The following is a 21,117-nucleotide window of genomic DNA, read 5'->3' as shown; positions in this document are numbered from 1 at the left end:
TTGTGATAATATTATGTTAAGCCCTGCAAACCTATGAATTTTCATCAAACGACGACTTATCGATTGACAAAAATTAACATACTTTAGTGGTTCGATTTAAAGAAGGATGTTTAAATGTAAACAGTCTACTTTGCATCGGTCGGAGCATATTTAATATTTTTCTTTTTCCAATCATTCAGGTTAAAATTTATAAATTTATAAATGTAAAAATATTTATTTTCTAGCCAAACATTTGCTAAAATGAAAAGTGCTGACCGATGCAGTAAATTGTTCTAGTCAACATCTTACATTTTCATCGAACCAATCTAGAAGTATCTTAGACTTATCAAATCTACACTATTAGTTCTTAAATTGGTTTTGATACCTGAGCAAAGACTAATAACATATAGCATGTGATGCGCGTGCTGTGTTCCGGAATCGTCGTAATATAGATTATATAATGATATGGAGCGGCGGCGGACCCTCAATATTTTGCATTATCCTAATATTTCTACGTTTGATATAAATCTATTATTGAGCAAACACATAACCTAAAAGTAGATATTGATGATTACAATGTTTAGATTACAAATTAATATTATTATGGAGCATTTCATCTTTATCATGAACAAGACTATAAGAGTTGTTTTAATTATTCCATCGTGGTATGACATCGGTGTTTGGAGTGTACTTAATTATTGTCGACTGTCGTAACTTAACTTCGCTTTCTGTTTTTGTGAATTTCACTATTCAATAAAATACCGAATAGGAAAATTATCTTGGTACAACGTACAGGTCCTTTTCGAGAGAAAAAGGGGAATATATACAACGCTTGAAAAAGACATGCCAAAAGGTAAGTTGATTTGATTCTGTGTAGGTATTTAGAATCTTGTACTTTTATGACTTATTATAATTTTATTTATAGGTTATTATTACTTTACTGATCTTTCCACGCCACATAACGCTTCAGTTAGTCTGCTGACGCAGTTGTCATGATACGGTGTAGTGAATCACTATTCTTAGATACAATAAGCTTGTATTCTTCACTTTAGAGTTTTAGACACTTTAATTAAATCTTTCAAAATGATACATAAATGATTTACATGTTATGTTTATGTTCATATGATAATATGTACTTACGAAAACGATTCTGAGGGGAGATGGTTGCAGTTTAGACCTACGAATATGTACCATGCAGTCACTATAATATGTTGTTGTTATCATTTAAAAAGTAGTACCACTCTGTTGTACGTTAGGAATGCGATTACTATGTAATATAGAATGAAATAAAAATCAGTTGCCTATTTATTCTTATAATTTTTAATCACTATAAGAATAACTTACGAGACACTATATTACATTTTCACGGCATTTGACTCAGATAAAAATTATTTGACTAGTTAGTGACTACGGCATTTAGCACAGCAAGAGAGGGTTAAGGTTGCTTAACATATCATCTCCATTGCAAATGATATCTTTGAATAAACGCAATACAATATTTGATAAAATAATTATGATAAACAGCAATACGTAACTGAACGAAGTACACTTTTTAACGTTATTATCGTTATCACTTGATACTTATCAAGGCAACGTGCGTTAAACAATATATTAAAATGTTCTATTATGTAAGGCGAGTTGTAATCATTGACCATATTATGTCTATATAGACTATAGAGTTCGGACATTAAAAATTAAAATTAATAACATTATAAGGACATTTTTATTATATTCTGTTTTAATCCCTATTGAATATTACGTATTTTAATGTTTGCGATTAGTATATACTTATTACTTATGTATTAAAATATTATATTTTGTTTCAATTTAAATTCTACACTTGTTGATTATGTTGTATTATTTATAGTTTAATTGATTAATTTCCAATTCTAATTATGCTTGGATGTACGAATTGTTGATATTTTGATAATTTGGTTATATCGTTATATCATATTTATTTACATTGTTTTTTATTTTAATGTTTTTACTTATATAGTTTTATAATATTATTTATGTACAAATCCTATTTAAATAATGTTTTACTTTTAACATGAACTGAAAAAAATGGATTGTAGACCTTGGCCAAGAGAATCAAAAAAGAAGTAAGTTTTACCTATTTACTAAGACTGTAAGAGTATTTTTTTAAATTAATAGTAAAAAGATTTATTAATATTTTTATAATTGAATTTTTATAATAATAATATAATATATATGCTAGGTATATTTATACCTAGCATATATATTATATTCTAATTTTTTTTTTTATTGAAAAGATAATCTACAATCTATACAATAGTATGCTTAATAAGCAGATGAAATAAAATAATATAATAACAATAAATATTCTGAATATGGAAAGTTACCAAGTGGTAACACCCATCACATGAACTTATTCAATTAGTAGTTACTTAATAGTTTTTTTTTTTTTTTTTTGTTAGAATGCTAGGACAAAAGGTCCCTGCACCATTTTTATTTTAGTTGTCGATATGGGTTATTGAAAAGGGTTTTTAATGATAGTTTGTTATATATAATATTAAGCATCAAAATTGGAAAAAAATATCTGTCCTAAAAATTTAATATTAAGCATCATATTTGAAAATTATATTTTATAAGGGTTTAAGTACAAAACAAGGTGCTCTTATGAAAATTATACTAAAGAAAAATAACAAACATGACATAAAATATATATTAATTATATTTTTTTATAATACCTACATTATAACTTGGTTTTTAAATTAAGAAAAACTATTTTTATGTTTTAATTTTTGGTCAGATTTAGAGTGATAGGAAAGTTTAATTTTAATTTATAATTTTTTTATATTTAATGTTATCAATTAATATATCAATCTTAAAACTCTGTTACTAGGTATATAAAGTAATTTATTAAATAATAAAGTACAAAAAATACAAATAAGTCTTTTGAGTTATGTTTTTATTCTATATAGTATGTTGTATGTTTGTTCTTTTCAGGTGGCAAGATTCAACCATTGATCGATTCAAAACTAGTAAAACAATATGGCCTATTCCTCAAATAGAACAAGTTTTTTTGCCAGATTTTAAAATTAGATCTCAGATAAATGAATATTCATTTAAGGTACTAATTTCACTAATATGTTGGATATTTCATTTTAATTCTAACTTATATTGCAAATTTAGATATTATTTTTATTAAAGTTAATATTTACTGAGAGTGTCTTACATTTTTATGTATAGTTTTACTGTCAAAATATTTGAAATTATATTACATTTAATATTTATATCCCTTAGGAATAGATTGTATATTTTATGTACAATAATATACATTGCTTATGTATAAATTCTTATGTTGCTATATTATTTTTGTATTGAACTTGTTTTCACAGATCATATTTTTAAGTATACTGTAGAAAAGTGTTTCCCAACATATGGGTCACGATTCGTGGTGCTCATAATCTAAGAAGGCAACTATCTTGATTTTATATGTATAAAACAAATTTAAATAAATATCTGAAATTAATTTTAGCCCTAAATTGATAAATGCTCCAAGTTATATTATATTTGATACCTCCACGTATACTAATAATGTGAAGTTTAATTAGTATTGTAGAATGTAGGACATAGATTTTACAATGGATATAAATGTATTTTTGTAACTTTTTAATTATTTTATTATCATTATAGAAAGTTTTTAAGTCTAAAATCAGCAATTATACAATTATTTTACTATCATATTGTAATATTTTTTTGTATTATTTTATTTCAAGTATCTATAGTTAATATATTTCACCTAAACAATTTAATTGAAAAATAATCTTAATATTAAACAGAATTATATATTTATTATTCAGTATTGTATTATGTTAAAATTCAATGATAAAATAGCCTATGATAAAAATGATTATTAATAATACTATATTATCACATTTTTTTTTTTTTATTAGGGATTGTACCCAATAAACAGTAAATTTGTGGGTTGCTATTACAAAAAGGTTGAGAAACATTGCTATTAAAATCACAAAAATGTAGCTATCCTAAATATAATAAAAGATATTATACTATAGTTAAAATTTTAGTGAAATAAAAAGCACAGATAAGGTGTATAAGAATAACTAATTCAGTAACTTTTAAATAACTTCAATTAATATTGAAAATCCAAATTTCAACTTAATAACATAATTTAAATTATTCTTTAATACTATTATATTAACTACAGTTAAAATATATGTATTTAATATTCATAGTTAAATGTAGCTAACATTAAGTATATTTTCAGAGCTTAGAATTAATTTGTAATGGTGCATTTGGCAAAGTTTACAAAGTTAAAAAATTAAATTCCAGTGGCGACTTATATGCTATGAAAATATTGGAAAAATCATTGGTAACTAAACTTCAATTTAATATTAATTTATGATTACTCATTTTGTATAATATTCTTAATAAAATACCTCAAAAGTGCATAGGAATTAATGTTAGTTATTAGATTTCAATTCTTAGCTTAATCTCAATCAAATTTTTATTGTAAAAATTGATCAAATCTAAAATAATCTCTTCTTTTGAAAAAAAAAAAAACAATGATTCTTAAACTTTTATGGCATAGTTATATTATAAGTATACAACATTCTAATTGAAATAAGAATGCAGTTGAAACTTAAAAATAACTTAAAATTTAAAAATAATTTTGTTTTATTCCTTTACTTAAATTATAGATTTATTTTTTTCAAAAATTTTCATTTTAGTACAATTGTGATTAGGAAAATGATTTTAAATTGGTTTTTAAATCATTTAGTGTAAAAAGATATTATTTAATACTAATATATTTTGCCATTTTTAATGAAATTAAAAAGTAATTTAGTTTATGATATAATTTAAATATATTTACAAATAATAGATTGTATACGAAAATGGAGTACAACAAGTTAAAAATGAAGTACAAATTCAATCATTATGTGGTCATCATCCATTTATTGTGAATTGCCCATATTTTTGGCAAAATAGAAATCAATTGTTCATCGGTGAGTCAAATATTAATTATATACTGAAATTGTTACTCATTGTAATTTATTATTTAATTTTTTTAAATTTTAAATTTGATGAATATTTGTATAATTATTTGTATGATATGTTATTTTATTTATTACTACTAAATATTGATATTGATTTTATTGTTTTTAGTTAGTGAGTATGTTGGAGGAGGTGAATTATTGAAATTATTACAAAAATGTGGACCACTACCTGAAGAATTATGTCGTGTATATTTTGCTGAATTAGTTGTTATAATAGGTATATATAATTTAATAAATATTTTATTTTACTTCCAAATTGTGAACAATTTATAAATTAACAGCATTAAAAAATATGCTTTAATTTGTGTAGAATATTCAGTTATTTGAATGTATGACTATGTTCTGGGAAGTCTTGCATTACATATAAATATCTAAATTAACATTATAGATTATGGTCTTCCCATTGGAATAACTTGCCTGCTGAGTTCGCTTCTAGATACAGACTAACAACGCCTAATATTAAAAAAAAAACCTGGTTTAATTACTTAAATTTACAAAGGTCTCATATAATCCATTATAATCGTTTACGAATAGGACATTCATTATTACCTAGTCACTCATTTAAACTTGGACTAAACGACTCGCCACTTTGCACACCTTGCACATTTCCTCCTAATGAGTATATATGTGACCTTCCTCTTATTTTATTTAACTGCCCTGCTCTCCGACTTAAAAGACTAATTCTTTTCAACACTCTTATGTCTCTTAATATTCCCATCAACCTTTATTTCATCCTAAACTCCAATTCTGGAACAGCTATCAAAACAATAATTACCTTTATACAGGAGGCTGGCTTTATTATATAGTATATATAAGTACTTAATTGTCTGTTAATCTTAATTTTTATACTGTTTTATTCTTATTATGTAATTGTCAAGCTATCATAGTTTATACTAGCGGCTTTTATAATAAAAAAATAAAAAAAAAAATATTATAGATGTCCGAACTTAATGGTGTAGTAAATTAAAATTGTTAGATTTTTACATTTTCTTTAATGACCATCATAATTTAACTTGATTATCAATTACTATCTAAATCATATAGTTCATTTAAAAATGTCAGACCTCATACTATCATAAGTTATTACATTTGTTTGTTAATTATTTTTAGTATTAATGGTATTTTAAATTTGTTAAGCTTATGAATATTGTGTGTTCAACTCTGTACAAACTATAAACTATTCATATTCTTTATGACTTTCACAAAAATGATGGTAAAAAACTTCATAGCTAGAGTCTTATATAATTAAGCAAGTATGCTTGAACTTTATTTACAATTATTGTTACAAAAGGTATAATAGTTTTTTCTAAATTACTAATGTAGATGATTATCAGTGTCGTTTATTGTTAATATATATTAGGGTTCTATATTTATTTATCAATGCTATATTGTTAAGTTTATTGGTTTTGGTAATTCTTTATGCAAGTCAAATATACTATTTTTCCTTTTAAAGTGTATTAAAAATATAATTAATAAGTTTTTCATTATATGATAATTTGTAACATCACGCGTATCTTTTTAATACAGTCGATTCCGTTTAATAGAGACACCGGTTAATAAGGACAACCGCTTAATCGGGACAATTCTAAAATTACAAAAATAAATGTATACTTGTAATGTAAAAGTACGCCACTTATCTGGACCGCGAATCCGGATAATTGGGACATTTTTAATTGGCACAAAGCCCGATAAGTGCTTTGGATACTTGTTCGGACTACATTCGTAAACAAACATTAAAATGTAAAAAACAAAGTAATATTCATAATTTTTTTAAATAAGATAAAATAATAAAAAATATATTTATGTGTGTACTTTTATAAATATTTAGGTTATACATAAAACTATGTTTTTCTTTTTGTATAATTAAAAAATTTCTATAATTGTGTTATTGTAATAACTAATATGTATTTGTAATAATAAAAACATAAAAAATCAGTTTTTCAATAAATTCATATGTTTTTTTTTTCATTTCGGATTATTGGGACAACCGCTTTATTGGGACAAAATAACACGCAACCAATGTGTCCCAATAAAGCGGAATCGACTGTATTATTATTTTTAACTTAAGATTAAGGCATATTATGATGTTTCACAATTATTTGTACATCAAAAAATTATGCATATGTTTTTTATTTTTAAAAGAATATTAGTTGATTTTTTTTAAATTTAATAGCATTTTATTTTGACTTATTTTAAACATATAAATTTGGATCCTCAAATAAAAAATACCTTCTTTGCCTTACTACTAGATATGTTGACCCTTCTGATAATTTTTTATTACTTATAAAGTAATGAAGTGTAAACTTGTATGTTTCTTTGTTCACTAGGTATATTGTATTATGTCTTTAATTAATTGTAAATATAATATATTTAAAAATATAGGTACATTATTATGTATAACTGTGCTATATAATTTTTCTTCTTGACAATAATTTATTAAACAAAATATTTTATGTATACAAAAATTAAATATTGTGTGAGATTTTAAGAATAACTAAGAATTTCATGGATTATTTAAATATTTTTCAATACTTTACTTACACTTATATATGATAATATATGCATCAGATCAATAAAAATATGTTATATTGATTTTTATATTGTATTATACAATTTATTATTAAGTTAAATATAATTAGAATTTAAGAGTAAAGTACTACCAACTTTTATTCTTAAAAAGTAAATCTAAATTTATTAAATACTAATACTTAATACTTATTAACTGCTTTGTTTTAATAAATTTAAAAGTTAATATTATTTTAAATACTTTAATATTATAATATTAATGATAATTTACATTTTTATAATTCTTTTCATACCCACCGTTTATTACAAAATTGAAACTTGTTAATGATTTTAAAATTTCATTATTAAAATGGAAAAGATAATTGTTTTCTTAATATTATGGAGTTGAATAAAAAATGATTCACTAAACTTTCTCACCCACCAGTTTTTCTTTTAGTAATATTCAAATAAATAAAATAAATTTATTCAAATTCTGATTTTTGAAATTTTATAATATATTTTAATACTTTATATTTTTTATACCGTTTAGAGAGTATCCTTTAATAAGTGCTATAACTTCTTTCTTTTTAAAACAAAAGTCATCTTACAAATTGTTAAACTGATGTTGTTTCTGAAAATTCTAATGTATCTAAATAAAATTTGATAGAGTAGTTGTTGAGTTATTGATAACTAAATACTTATAATTCTTAAATATTGGTTTTACAAAAATACAAATCATTTGTAATATTTTTTCAAGTATTTATTATTAATTATTTTAAAAATCGTACAAATTACAAAATATTGATAGATTAATATTAATTATCTACTATTGTTTTAAAATCATCATAATTCCTATTTCTTCATTAGTCTAATTATTTAGTACAGAAAGTAAAATAACTTATTTAATTTTGATTTAGATGATTAAATATTTTCAAGAAAGTAATTTGTTTTTCATTTTAAAGGTGAAATAAAAGTGATTTAGATTTTTAAAAAGAAGTATTGCAATAAAATATTTTTCTCATAAAGTTTAACAAATTTATTTATTTGAGAATTAAAGTTTAAGAATAGTTGAATTCAAAAAATTAGAATTCAAATTAAGTCATTATTAAATAAAAAGATGTAGATAAGCATGTTTGGTGTGATAAATTAGTTTAATTTTTTATTTTTGAAGGAACATGTTGGCAGTAATTGTAATAACTATTTACATTCAATAGTGGTAGATTTAAAAAATATAATATTTGTTTAGTACCTATAGCTTTTTTATAATTTGTTAAGTACAATTTTATAAGTGGTTTATTCATAAATAATTAAAATAATTTTAAACCTCATAATAATTTTAGTATAGAATGCACTTTGTACCTAATATAATGTTATTTATCAACTTTAAAGTTTTTTTTAGCTTGAATAAATAAAGAAGATAATCACTGATTAAATTAAAAAAAAAATTCAATTTTCTTCTTAAATATATTTTAATATTAATACTGAACATATTTTATTACAGATTTTCTACACAATGCTGGAGTTATTTATAGAGATATAAAACCAGAAAATATATTATTAGATGATAATGGTCATCTTCAATTAATTGACTTTGGTCTATCTAAATGGCTTCCACAAGGCTGTCGTACATCTACTATCTGTGGAACTACTCAATATATGGGTTAGTTATTTTAAGTATGTTTACAATAATTTATATACTTAACTTATTTTTTTTTATAGCTCCAGAAGTTTTACAATCCGAACCATATTATAATCATGCCGTAGATTGGTGGTCTGCTGGAGTGCTCTTATTTCAAATGCTAACAAATCAGGTAAAATTGAAAATTTTTAAATTTTTAAAAGTATGAGCAATATATTTATAACAATATGAGGTATCTAATTGATTAAATGTAATGGTTTTTATTTTTTATAATTTTTAATATATAATATTTTTATTTGAATGGGTAGTGTATACACTTCAGAAATTTTTAACTAATATAGATTTGATAAACATTAATTGTTTAATTATCGTTTATATTGTACATTATTGCCGTCAATCTATATCACACTTGATTACTATTTTAACCAATACCAAGTAAAGCTAACGATCTCATTCATTATTCTATCCGATTGATAAATTCTCTCTGAACTAGAATAAAATTTACCATCACTAGTTGAATGAATTGCTAAAGCATTAGGCGGTAAGATAGAAAAAAAATGACCATAAAGCTGATCCCGCTGCCATCTCACGGCAGTCGGCAGCCCGCCGGCGATGCACGCACAAAATTCCTTTAAAAAAAAAAACGCGACGGCGACAGTCAAGAGAGGTGAATAACCAGTTCTGAACTTGAAGTCCAATTTCAAAACCGGTCCGTTTGACCTCCACCGTAGACGGCTGTTATCCCATGTTATTTTACAGCTATAATAAAATGTTCATTAAAACGCCTTACTCACTGATTTAACACACTTAGGTTAGTTTAACATAATTACGTTACATCAGCCATTCGCATGCTCCGCATATATATATATATATATTATATATTTTTTATACTCGTGCTGGACGAGTGTTTCACGCGTTCTTTATTTGACTGCCGAGAATAATACTGTATTAAAGTGTGATCCTGGGTAAAATATACAAAATACTAATTATTATTATTAATAATAATAACCGTCTTTCTTACGGTGTTTGAAAAATTAATATACTCATATAACGGTAACATTTATTATGAGTAGTGTGTGCTGTTTCTACTCACATAGCAGCAGTATAATATATAGTATTATTTTGATAGTAGGTACTTTTTATTTGTTCATATTTAACAAAGTAAAAAAATTGACAGCGCGGTGATCGATGTTTTAATGTCATAATGTTCGCAGTCCAATTTTTGAATATCGAGCAAGTTGTGTAAACTTTTTTTTTCCTTTTGTTATGCAACTATGATTGAAATCCATAGCCATTGACTAAATTATAAAGGCACAAAGTTCATAAATGTACAGTGAATGTTCACGAGTTCCGTTTGTTTTGTTTTAATTTTTCATATAACTCCGAATCGAGAATAATTTTTTTTAATTTAACATAATATAACCGTTTGGATTGTTTGAATGGTTTAGCATATTATTGTTTTTATTGTATCTACCCCCAATGGATTAAAACAATAAAAACTAATTTATTAACCAAGGTAGGTAATTTTTTTTTATCCATGTACAACCTGTGAAAGTTCGTCACATTTTCATTATTTATTTTATTATATTTATTATATTTTTTACTTTTGGTTATTATAACATAGACTATTGTTTTAATTGACAACCAGGATGCACCTAAATTGCCTATTCAAAACGCCTTCTTAAATCGTTTTTTAACTAATTATAATTTGTTGAATGTTTATTATATCGTTGATTATATATACTCAATTATATCACACGGTTACGCACACTTATAATTTATAAATATTATGTTAAGTATGTTTATCAGCTTATAAACATACACATATATGATATCATTGTCATTATTTTACATTTTGCTTTAATAATATAGAAGCAATTGAGTAATTCTATATCAATTAGGTATTATCTTAGCTGTTTGATTTTTTTATTTTGTAAAATCATTCATCAATAAAGGATTATAAAAATTATTATAAAAAAAAAACACAATTTTAAGAAATCGCGTATAATTTTCTATTGTTGATATATGACAATCTGTCATTGTATAATAAATTAGGTACATAATGTGTAAATAGTTAAATACTATTATTTAACAACCTAATAGCTAGATAGAAACTTAAAACTAACATAGTATTTATGTTTTTGTTCATTTAAATTATTATAAATAAGTTGCCTATAAATAAATTATTTATAAATTGATATCACACAGAAGAATGACTGAATAAATAGCAATTAATTTCACTACAAATTGTTTCCATTGTGAAAAATTGTTATGATTTAAATATATATAAAAAAATTTTTAATTAAGTCTAATTAGAAACGAACTTTATCGGTTCATGATTTTTTTTGGGAGGGAATGGCACTATAGACGTACATGATATTTTTTTTTATATTAAATTTGTATGACAAATTTTGTTGTTTATTTGTTCTGGACGTTATTCTGGTCCTTTTAGTAGTTGGTTCGTGTATATTGCTATTCAGTCTTGTCATTTTTGATTACCTAGTTGGCTTTCTTTTGTTTTTGTTTCTTCATAATTGAGTCAGTGGGCTTCTTTTCTTTGATAGCGTCCCGTTTGTTTACGGAGTGCTGTTCCTTCTTTTCGTCATTAGCAGATTCTGGTTTTTTTGGTTCTTCCGCTGCACTTTGTTCTGTTGGTTTTGGTGCTTCAGCTGGAGCTTCAGATTTTGGTTGTTCGGCTGGTTTTGCTACTTCGGCAGGTTTCTGTTCTTCAACTGGTTTTGGATTTTCTGCAGATGTCATAGCGGCTGATTTTTTGTTATCTTCGGTAGGTTTAGCTTCTGATTGAACAGCTGGTTCCGCGGAATTTGCTTCTTTGGCGGGTTCAACCTTCTTTTCAGCTTCAGGTGAAGCTACTGAATCAGCAACTGCAGGTGCAGCAGGTACTTCAGGTACTGCGGGTGATACTTTGGTTTCAGATATCTCACTGGCAGCCGGTACAGCATCTTCCACTGGTTTTGGGGCTTGTAGTTGAGCTGTTTTGGATGGTTCCTCAGCAGCTTTGTTTTCAGTTGACGGTGCAGATTCAGATGGTTTGACTTCTTCAGCAGCAGGAGCAGCAGCAGGAGCAGCAGCAGGTGCAGCAGCAGGTGCAGCAGCTGGATCGGCCTGTGCAGCTGCGGGGGTTGCTTGTTCAACTTGATTGGTCTCGATAGATTGTTGGGTGGCTTTTGCGTCTTGTGTTTCAGTTGGGTTAAGCGGTAGAGCTACAGGTACCTCGCTATTGGGTTTAGCTGCTTCTGGCTCAGCCTTTAAGTCACTAGCGGGTTTGGATTCTGGCTTAGCTTCTGGCTTAGCTTCAGCGATCAATTCAGTTTCAGATTTGACGTCAGTTACTGGTTTATTTTCACTTTCTGGTGCTGCGACGCTTTCTGGTTTAGCATCATTATTAACGGCTGGCGCAACCGCGTCATTCTCTGGCTTAGATTCAACAACAGCTGCGGATTTAGAATCGCTTTCTGGTTTTGACTCGCTGGCTTCAACAGGCTTTGCATCATTTTCTGGCTTTGACTCGGTTTCAGCCTTAACTTCGCTGACAGTTGGCTTAACTTCCGCATCTGCAGGTTTCGCATCACTTTCGGGTTTAGTTTCGCTCACCGGTGAAGCAGCATTAGTTTCTGGTTTAGCTTCTACTTGCTTTTGAGGTACTGCTTCAGCTGGAACTGCAGGTGATATTTCACCAACGGGCATGGATTGAGTGCTCCAGAAAAGAGCTCCGAACAGACATAGTCCCAAGATTACAGTTTTCATTCTGTAATAAATCGATTTCAATGTTTAACTTACAACATTTTACAAATAGCTTAGTCGATAAAAAAAAAAAATTATCATACTACCAATTATAAATTTAAAAATGTATTTTTATAATAATATATTATAATTTAACTACTTTAAATCAAGAGATTTATAATTTATTTAAAAACAATACTGATGGATCGTTTGTGTTAAGCTAATATTATGGAAAACCCCTCATCCTATTCTGTTGATATAAAAATATAATACCGAGCATCTTATGTAATAGTTTAAAAAACTTTGGTGTTATGAAAATAATCTATTTAACGACTTTCTTTTGGTTAGTAGTTTTTAAATTATGTGTAACTTTATTATCTTTATAGCAGTAGAATTATCATTTGTTAAAATTCTGATATTTTAAAAATTGACATTAAAAAAAAATCAATGGAATATTAATAATAAGAACAATGCTAAGTTATATTTAATCATAATTAATGATATTATTTTAAATTAGATTGAGGCTATTTTATTTCAATTGGTTTAGTATGCTGCATTTAAATTGAATTGTATTTTATTTTTAACTATAGATTTTTTTGTCATTAATAAAATATTTCAAGTATTTGAATTATTATACATACGTTTTTTTATTTGAAGTTTTATTTACGAAAATGTACCTACCCTGTATTTATTATATATATATATCCTCTTTTAGCACTTATTAAAGTAAAATATAAATATTAATTAAATTAATATTTATTTCGTATTTTAAGACTTCAAATTTAAAACAATTTATAAATATTTACTTTTTAAGTAATAAAAATGTAAAGTATGTTACATACTATGATTGAAATCTATGAACTTCTTAGAATATGTTCTAAGCAATGAATTTCAGTACAATTCAGTATATTGAATTATATTTATTGATTTTTATGTATTTCATATTTGTACATGATATTATCAAACTACTTTGTTATTTTTTTTTAACGTAGCTCCTACAGTTTAATTTACTTATTTTTCAGTAAAATATAAATTTCACTTCAACCAAAATTTTAATATTCTTTTTTTTTTTTAATATTAATCAAAGTTTTTTGCATCTTGATTATATTTATAAATTATTAAATTTAGTTGTTATTTTTTTTTTTTTTTTGTGGGGGAAGTTTAAATCCATTGCATTTTCATTATGTATCAAAACAAATTATATGTTATATACCATATATTTTTTAATACTTAAAATATTAATGAACGTTAAATATTATAATATAAATAAAGGTCAATTTTTCTATGTCTAACTTGATCACAAAACGAACAAGATGAAAGCATTAATTATTGTAATAAAGAATTGAAAAATCGATGGTTATGAAATAATTTTTTTTTCTTTTAAATTATTTTATAACTGGATATAGTAGGTAGATATAATATTTTATTGTCTATTTATTCGGTTAAATACGACAGAGAAAAACAAATCTTTAATATTAAAATTAATTTTTTTACCTGGCTATGGTTGGTGTGTAAGACGTTAGTTTAAAAATAAAAACACGACACCGGAATATACTATTGTATACGGAACGAAATTGTATTTATTCTAAACCGCCGTGTTTCACCACTCACTGATCGTAATGTTCTGTCGGCAAAAAGTTGTGTCCAGGTTTGCGCGTGATACTTGTGTAACGTTGCGCATACAACGGGCTACCTCTTTATAAGTAGTACCTCGGCGCAACACACGCACCCCCAGCAGCCTCGCTCGCACACTGTTGCCACCACTCGGTTGCCTGTCTGAACGGGAAAATTGGAAACCAATAGTTTCGTCGCGACATTTAACAATAATAATGTCTATCCGTGCGCATAACTTTATATTTCTGATGAGTTTATATAAAATACATATATTTTTTTCGATATTATATACACAAAAACATCTTTCGAATCAATCTTAATTCTTTTTATACGCGATGAAATTTGTCCGTATTTTTCCTATTTCCAGAGAAATGTGTGTTAATTAGCTTGTATCTATACTTAGGCTACTCAGTCTATACTTAAACGATGGTTTATTGTGTAATAGAATTAATATTATTCGATATTATGATGCTTTAAATTAGTTTATGTTATAGTAATAAATTAATTATTAAGCCGATGATTCAAATGTGTAATAGCTTGTAAATAATAAAATATAAAAAATAATCTCAGACAAGTCAAGTATTTTGAAGCTATCAATAAAATAATAATTTCATTAAATATTATTAGTTATCATCAATTAATTTAAGTGTTAGCAATAATAAGTGATCTGTTTTAAATTAAAAATTATTTTTTTATTCTGAAAATCGATATAGCATTAATCTAAGCTATATTTTCATCATTAGAATAAGATATATAAAAAGTTTACCATAAAAAGATATATTTATTTTTAAATTTTTACTCGTGACTTACGACTTCGCAAGATTATTCTTTGAACACGAATTTAACATGTTAATATATGTAGTTACTATAAATATACGTGTTTGTGTATGCGTTTGGTGTACCCATATAATTGTTTAGTATTTGTATATTTATGTTGCAATATTATGAACATGAATTAGCAACGCCTTTGTAACCAAGATAACAACTTTATAAACCAATAGACGCCAATATATCCGAAACATATACTTAGTATTTTGTAATAATCTTTCAAGTAAAAGTTCAGGGCTGTGTTGACCAACTACTTATTAATGTTTTTTTTTTTTCAAATTGACGAGTGAAATATTACTGCTTATGACCAATGCAATTTTGAAATATTACACGACTTAAGACTATTTTAAATACTATTATTTTTTCAATTGATAAAATATTTTATCTTAGACGAAAAAACTTGGAATGTAATTATAACTATTATATTAGTTAAAGGAATAGTAATTCATTCACATAATGTAGTATTCAATTGTATTCAATTCACAATACACAATTTTATTTCTTTATTTTATATTTATTTTAAGACCTCAAATAGATGCTATTGTATTAAAGTAAGTAAATAAATTAATTTTATTATAATATGTTAATGTAAATCCTCCAATAATCAGTGTAATAATGCTATTTTAACTGGTTCATAATCAATTTAATTAATTTATACATTATAGATACATACATTTTTTTACTAGTTAATTTTTAACTAGGACTACGGATATGTAAGATCTGAATATTTTATTAAATTTTGAGGTGTTACTGAAATTAGTGTTATCTTCACTTAAGTAATATATACTAACAAATATCACGTATCTGAACATTTTAATGCTATATGTGTATAAGATAACTTCACACTGGTATTAAGTTGTACGTTTACACACACGTTTATTTTTACCGTTACCTTATTATTTTGTACAAAGTAAAAACTCGAGAAGTTTAATATAATACAACGAAAGTCCTTAATAGAGTAATATCATTATAATGTATGAAAAGAAAAAAAATTGATAAAAAAAAAACATTCCATTTCAAATAAAATCTTTAATAGACGTTTCACAATTTTACATTGATAACACCAGTGTCTGACACATTCAATGGAAGCAGGTGCTTCAATTGAACATTATTGATACAAAGTTGTTATAAGATATGTATATAATATACTTTACAATAATAATAGAACACTTGAATTAAAGTATACTTTGTATAGAAAAATCATCTTGAAAAGTTCCATGCTATCCTCTATATTATATTATGTGCTATGTACTCGTTCAGTTTTTTCTTTAATAACTTCACCTGATTTTTACGATATAATTATTTAAAATAAATTAAGTGTAAGTCTATAATAGAAAAACAAAAACACTATTGTTGAAAAATAATAGATTTTATCGAAATGTAGTTTCATATTTTAATATATTTTACCTAAATTAAATTAACTTTATGTCCTTGTATAATATAAGTACCTATTAATTCAGTATTTTTAAGTTACTTATTAAGTTTTAGTTAAACATAAATTGTAAATTTCTAACTATATTTAATTTATTAGTATTTTTAAAACGAAGATATACTTTTTGCCATTAAATGTATGTTTGTCGATAAAAATGTTAAAAAAAATTTTTAATTGTTATTCGTTAATTAATTTCAAATAGGCGCAGCATATTATTAGATAGTTTTATGTGGCAATATCTGAATTTCCCTGGAGAACTTGGTTGCATGTTGTTAGTGACCAATTAAATTAAAAAGGTCAGAAACACAAAGTACTATTAAAATGCACGAAATATTCTGCGTGTATGCTCAAACAAATTAAAATATACACACAGACAACAAAAACCTTATAGCTTAACCATTTTGGGATTTTAATTTTCACAAATTTTACTGCAACACTGGTCTATTCCCCTAACCCGAGTTTAGTACTTTTCAAATATTGATTTTTGGTCTTTCGATGTAGATAATTTATGGTGGGTCCCTTTTCTTCGTTGTTGGTCCAAACCTAATATGTTACGTAAACTGTGTAAATAAATATAACTTCTAACTATAATCAATATATTTTTTCGAAACGCAATATAACCGTAATTCGTTACATATAATATAATATGTTCGAAAGTTTAAACTAGATATTATCTTATTTGCAAATAAATATTTTTATGATAAGATAAAATGATTGATGAATATTGGAATTATTCAAATTTAAATTTATATTGGGATCATAATATCAATGTCTAAAGGCAAAAACCGTTTAATATTTTAACAATGTACCACGCTTTAAGTTGAATCTAAGCATCTGACTAATATTGTTAATTTAGCCCAATTACATCAACAAATTTAATATTTTATAACAGTGTATACTATACCTATAAAAAACCAATTAATATGATAAACAAATAATGGTATTAGCCAGTTCATTTAGTTTTTCATTTATTCCAAACCGGTTTTTTATTTTCTTATTATTCATTTAATAGCACATGTTTATAATTGGTTATAATAGAAATACGCATTAAGTATAGTTTTTTACTATAATAAGCTCTGAAGCTGAATACAATACACTTATATTGACTTGTAATTAAGTGTTATGATAAATAACATGTTAGAAATGGAATGCGTCGTTAAAACATTGTTTTAAAAATGTATCTAATAAATATATAGGTTCTTACAAAATATATTGGACATTATAACAAAATAAATTTATATTATTATTACCAAATTATGTAAATCAATTATGTAATTGACAATTAGCATTTAATGAATGATAAATTGACAAACTTAGTAATTTTTTTTTAGAACCATAAGGTATATTAAAAATATTTTAACGTAATTTTCTGTTTATTTTAAATAAAATCTGTGTGAAAATCGTTGATATTTAAAAGGAACACATTCATATTTTATAAAAATGGCGTAGTACTAAAATAAAAAAATAACAGAATTACTCATTTATATTGATGAATACCTGTATTGAAAGGGTATATAATGGTTTTATAGTTTTATAACTTGTTGACGTGCTTGTAAACTAACGGTTGTAAACTTGCATTTTAACCGTTATAGTCTTTAAATTTGTAGTTTCTATATAAAAAGACAAATTACGTCGTTGAATTCAAAATCTATATTTCAAAGAAACAAGCGAATCGATTCTTAAATCAATAGTTTATTTTTTAAATAGTTGCGTAATAATTATTATTTGCTGAATACATTTGGAACATTAGGTTGAGAAGTACAAGTTTTTCACCTATAACAGTCCGGACAAAAACCCAGCCAATTTATTGCCGCCCATTAAAATTTGTTATCTTCCGGACTCATCAGACAGTTTTTGTTTTCGGTATTCTCTATTGTGAGTATGTAATTTTTTTTTAACTGTCCTCGTCAAATCTGTGTGCTATATCTCGGTTTAATGGTACACATTATTTCGTTAACCCTTTATTAAAAGTAAACGCTCATTATCTTTTGTGTATTCGGCCCGCGGGTTCACAACACAACATTCCTGTAGTATTTTTTTCGTGGACACTGTTAGACGAAAAGTCGAAAATAAACGGTGTTTATATCATATTATATAAAAATACAGTTAATTAAATTTTTATTCTTATTACATCTCGTGAAGAGACTAAAGAGTATGGAAAACGATTTGACTTAAAAAAAACCTGTATATTTTAGAATAGTGGAAAAATATTAATTTATACCTCAAATGCTGATAACTTAGCTAACTACACCCATATTTCTTTTATTTATAAGTTGATGCCTACTTATATTGCTTAAAAGTGTTTTCACGAATTTTATTACCTTTGCAACAAATAATGTATAAACTGCACAGTCTTGGCGGTGCTTCGAACATATTATCAGAGCATTGTAGGTACATGTTATTATTATTATTATTATTATTATTATCACCATTATCGTCGTCATTATCATAAGAACACACATTTATTAGGAGATAGCGTGTACCTATATTGAAAAACACGCAAAACTGGTTTAGTCGGTCTGACTATTATCATTATTATTTATAATTCGCTAGAAAGGTCAAAATTAAATGTAACGGGATCACAGTATAATATTTTTAATCGTACCATCTATTTTTAGCTACAGCGATAGAATTGTTGTTTATATGCAAGTGAAGAAAATTGAACGTACCTGGTTACAGGTACCTGCTGCAAGGAGTTTCTCAATTCATATTAAAAGTAGCACTTGGTACTTTCGCACTTTTTTTCTTAGAATAATTACATGATTTATATGATAAACTACACAAATTGGTGTCTTCGTTTTTATCAATTATATTGTCATATTCATATTCATTTTCTTTTCAAAACTCGAAAATAATTTTAATTATAATTATTAAAATTTGCATTTTAATAGATATATTTATTCTGTATAATAGATATTGTACTTATTTAGGTGCTGCCAAAATATATTTAACAAAGGTTTTACTATTAAATAAATTTTTTTAAAGGGGTTAATTAATTTTCTCTCATATTAAAATGACAAAAGTTAAATATTTTGTATTTATTATTTGCTTAAAAAGGCAATAATTATTTGGAAAATTATAAATGATTCATTTTATTTTTCTAACATTAAATAAAATTATTACAAATAAAACTTTTATGATTTAAATCTATCAGTAAATAAAATATTTATAACATTTTATCAAAGTTTGATTATTAATAGGTATTAAGAAAAATCTTTTCATTATAATGTTTTTTTATTAAAATTTCTTGGTATATATTTAAGTTGACAAATATAAATTTTTATTAGCTTGTTAAATTTAAATGTAAGATTATTTTTTAAACAAACTTCAAAATATAATAAAAATTTAATTTACTGAAAAAATTAATTAGGTATACAGTAAATTTGTATTTACTTCATAGTTTAATTCCGAGCAAGGTTTATATAACTGATAATTATTGTTTAATTAAATCGATTAATAGTTTAGTATCTGTCATAATTGTATTAATAATATTATATTATATAATACCTATATTACATATTAATATAATATAAAATAAACAGTATTTAAAATGTTTAATTATATGCCTTAGTTTTAATTATATGATCAATTTTTTGTGTATTATAATAATAATTATATCTTGCAAATAATATTTATTATTGATTTTTACTTGTAATCATTCAAAATTTGAAGTTGTAAAGTAGGTATTTTGTGTATCTGTCACCAGACCATCAGAGTTAACCGCGAAATCACCTAGAATCAATTTTATTTTACCGTGATTTAATTTATTTATCTATTTTAAATTTAAGAGTTATTACATTGTCTCGTGATATATTTTATAAGACAAATTTTTGAAAACCTATTCCCAGCAGTATTTATATTTTTTATTTTTGCATCCGAATTTTAGTGTTTATTGTTTTTTTTTACATTTTAAATGGGTATCGCTAATAATATATTATATTCTAACATATTATTGGGGTTTTTTTATAGCTTCAATTGGTTTCCTTGCGGCTACTTCATTGATCGAGTTCATGAGTTACAATGTAAAAAATTGCACCAGGAAGCACCAAGTCACGATCGCTTGAAAATTCCAGATAATTATTTATTGATTATATAAAATCGCACTATCTTGGCGCCCATCATATTCTTAGAACAACCCGTTTTAATAGGCCAACACGTATGTAGCCGGTTCATGACTAATATTATACTCCAAAATACACCTCGAGCCTTGAAAAGTATTATTTACGAGTTTGTCTGACAAAAAACACATTCATAATACATATTTTCTTTCTTCTCATCACAATAAAATTATTACGAAACGATATTATCTTCTGCAACCTTCAAAAATATATACA

The 21,117-nt window shown here is 25.1% G+C and overlaps 2 protein-coding genes across 2 annotated transcripts in view; one reads left to right on the top strand and one right to left on the bottom strand.

Moving 5' to 3' along the window:
* Window positions 1–1,965: 1,965 nt before the first annotated feature.
* The window catches only part of LOC112596282 (serine/threonine-protein kinase S6KL), a 53,084-nt gene continuing 33,932 nt past the window's right edge, over window positions 1,966–21,117 (top strand). The window contains exons 1-7 of the mRNA XM_025341911.1: window positions 1,966–2,081; window positions 2,950–3,073; window positions 4,232–4,336; window positions 4,847–4,970; window positions 5,131–5,238; window positions 9,028–9,186; window positions 9,246–9,337. Coding sequence (XP_025197696.1) covers window positions 2,044–2,081; window positions 2,950–3,073; window positions 4,232–4,336; window positions 4,847–4,970; window positions 5,131–5,238; window positions 9,028–9,186; window positions 9,246–9,337 — 750 coding nt within the window. The 5' untranslated portion in view covers window positions 1,966–2,043. The remainder of the gene's footprint in view (window positions 2,082–2,949; window positions 3,074–4,231; window positions 4,337–4,846; window positions 4,971–5,130; window positions 5,239–9,027; window positions 9,187–9,245; window positions 9,338–21,117) is intronic.
* Window positions 11,276–14,599, bottom strand: LOC112596237 (transcriptional regulatory protein AlgP-like). The gene is made up of 2 exons (XM_025341777.1): window positions 14,404–14,599; window positions 11,276–12,934 (listed from the first exon to the last, which is right to left on the bottom strand). The coding sequence occupies exon 2, from the start codon at window positions 12,931–12,933 to the stop codon at window positions 11,665–11,667; it is 1,269 nt and encodes a 422-aa protein (XP_025197562.1). The 5' UTR covers window position 12,934; window positions 14,404–14,599; the 3' UTR covers window positions 11,276–11,664.

This window comes from Melanaphis sacchari, unplaced genomic scaffold (assembly GCF_002803265.2).
Source record: "Melanaphis sacchari strain LSU unplaced genomic scaffold, SCAv2.0 Contig0_pilon_pilon, whole genome shotgun sequence".
NCBI lineage: Eukaryota > Metazoa > Arthropoda > Insecta > Hemiptera > Aphididae > Melanaphis > Melanaphis sacchari.
The sequence above is the reverse complement of the archived record's forward strand: the minus strand, read 5'-3'. Positions and strand labels throughout refer to the sequence as shown.

What these genes read in the sequence shown, in the direction of transcription:
- LOC112596237 (XM_025341777.1), bottom strand. Translation starts at nt 12,933, where the DNA reads ATGAAAACTGTAATCTTGGGACTATGTCTGTTCGGAGCTCTTTTCTGG.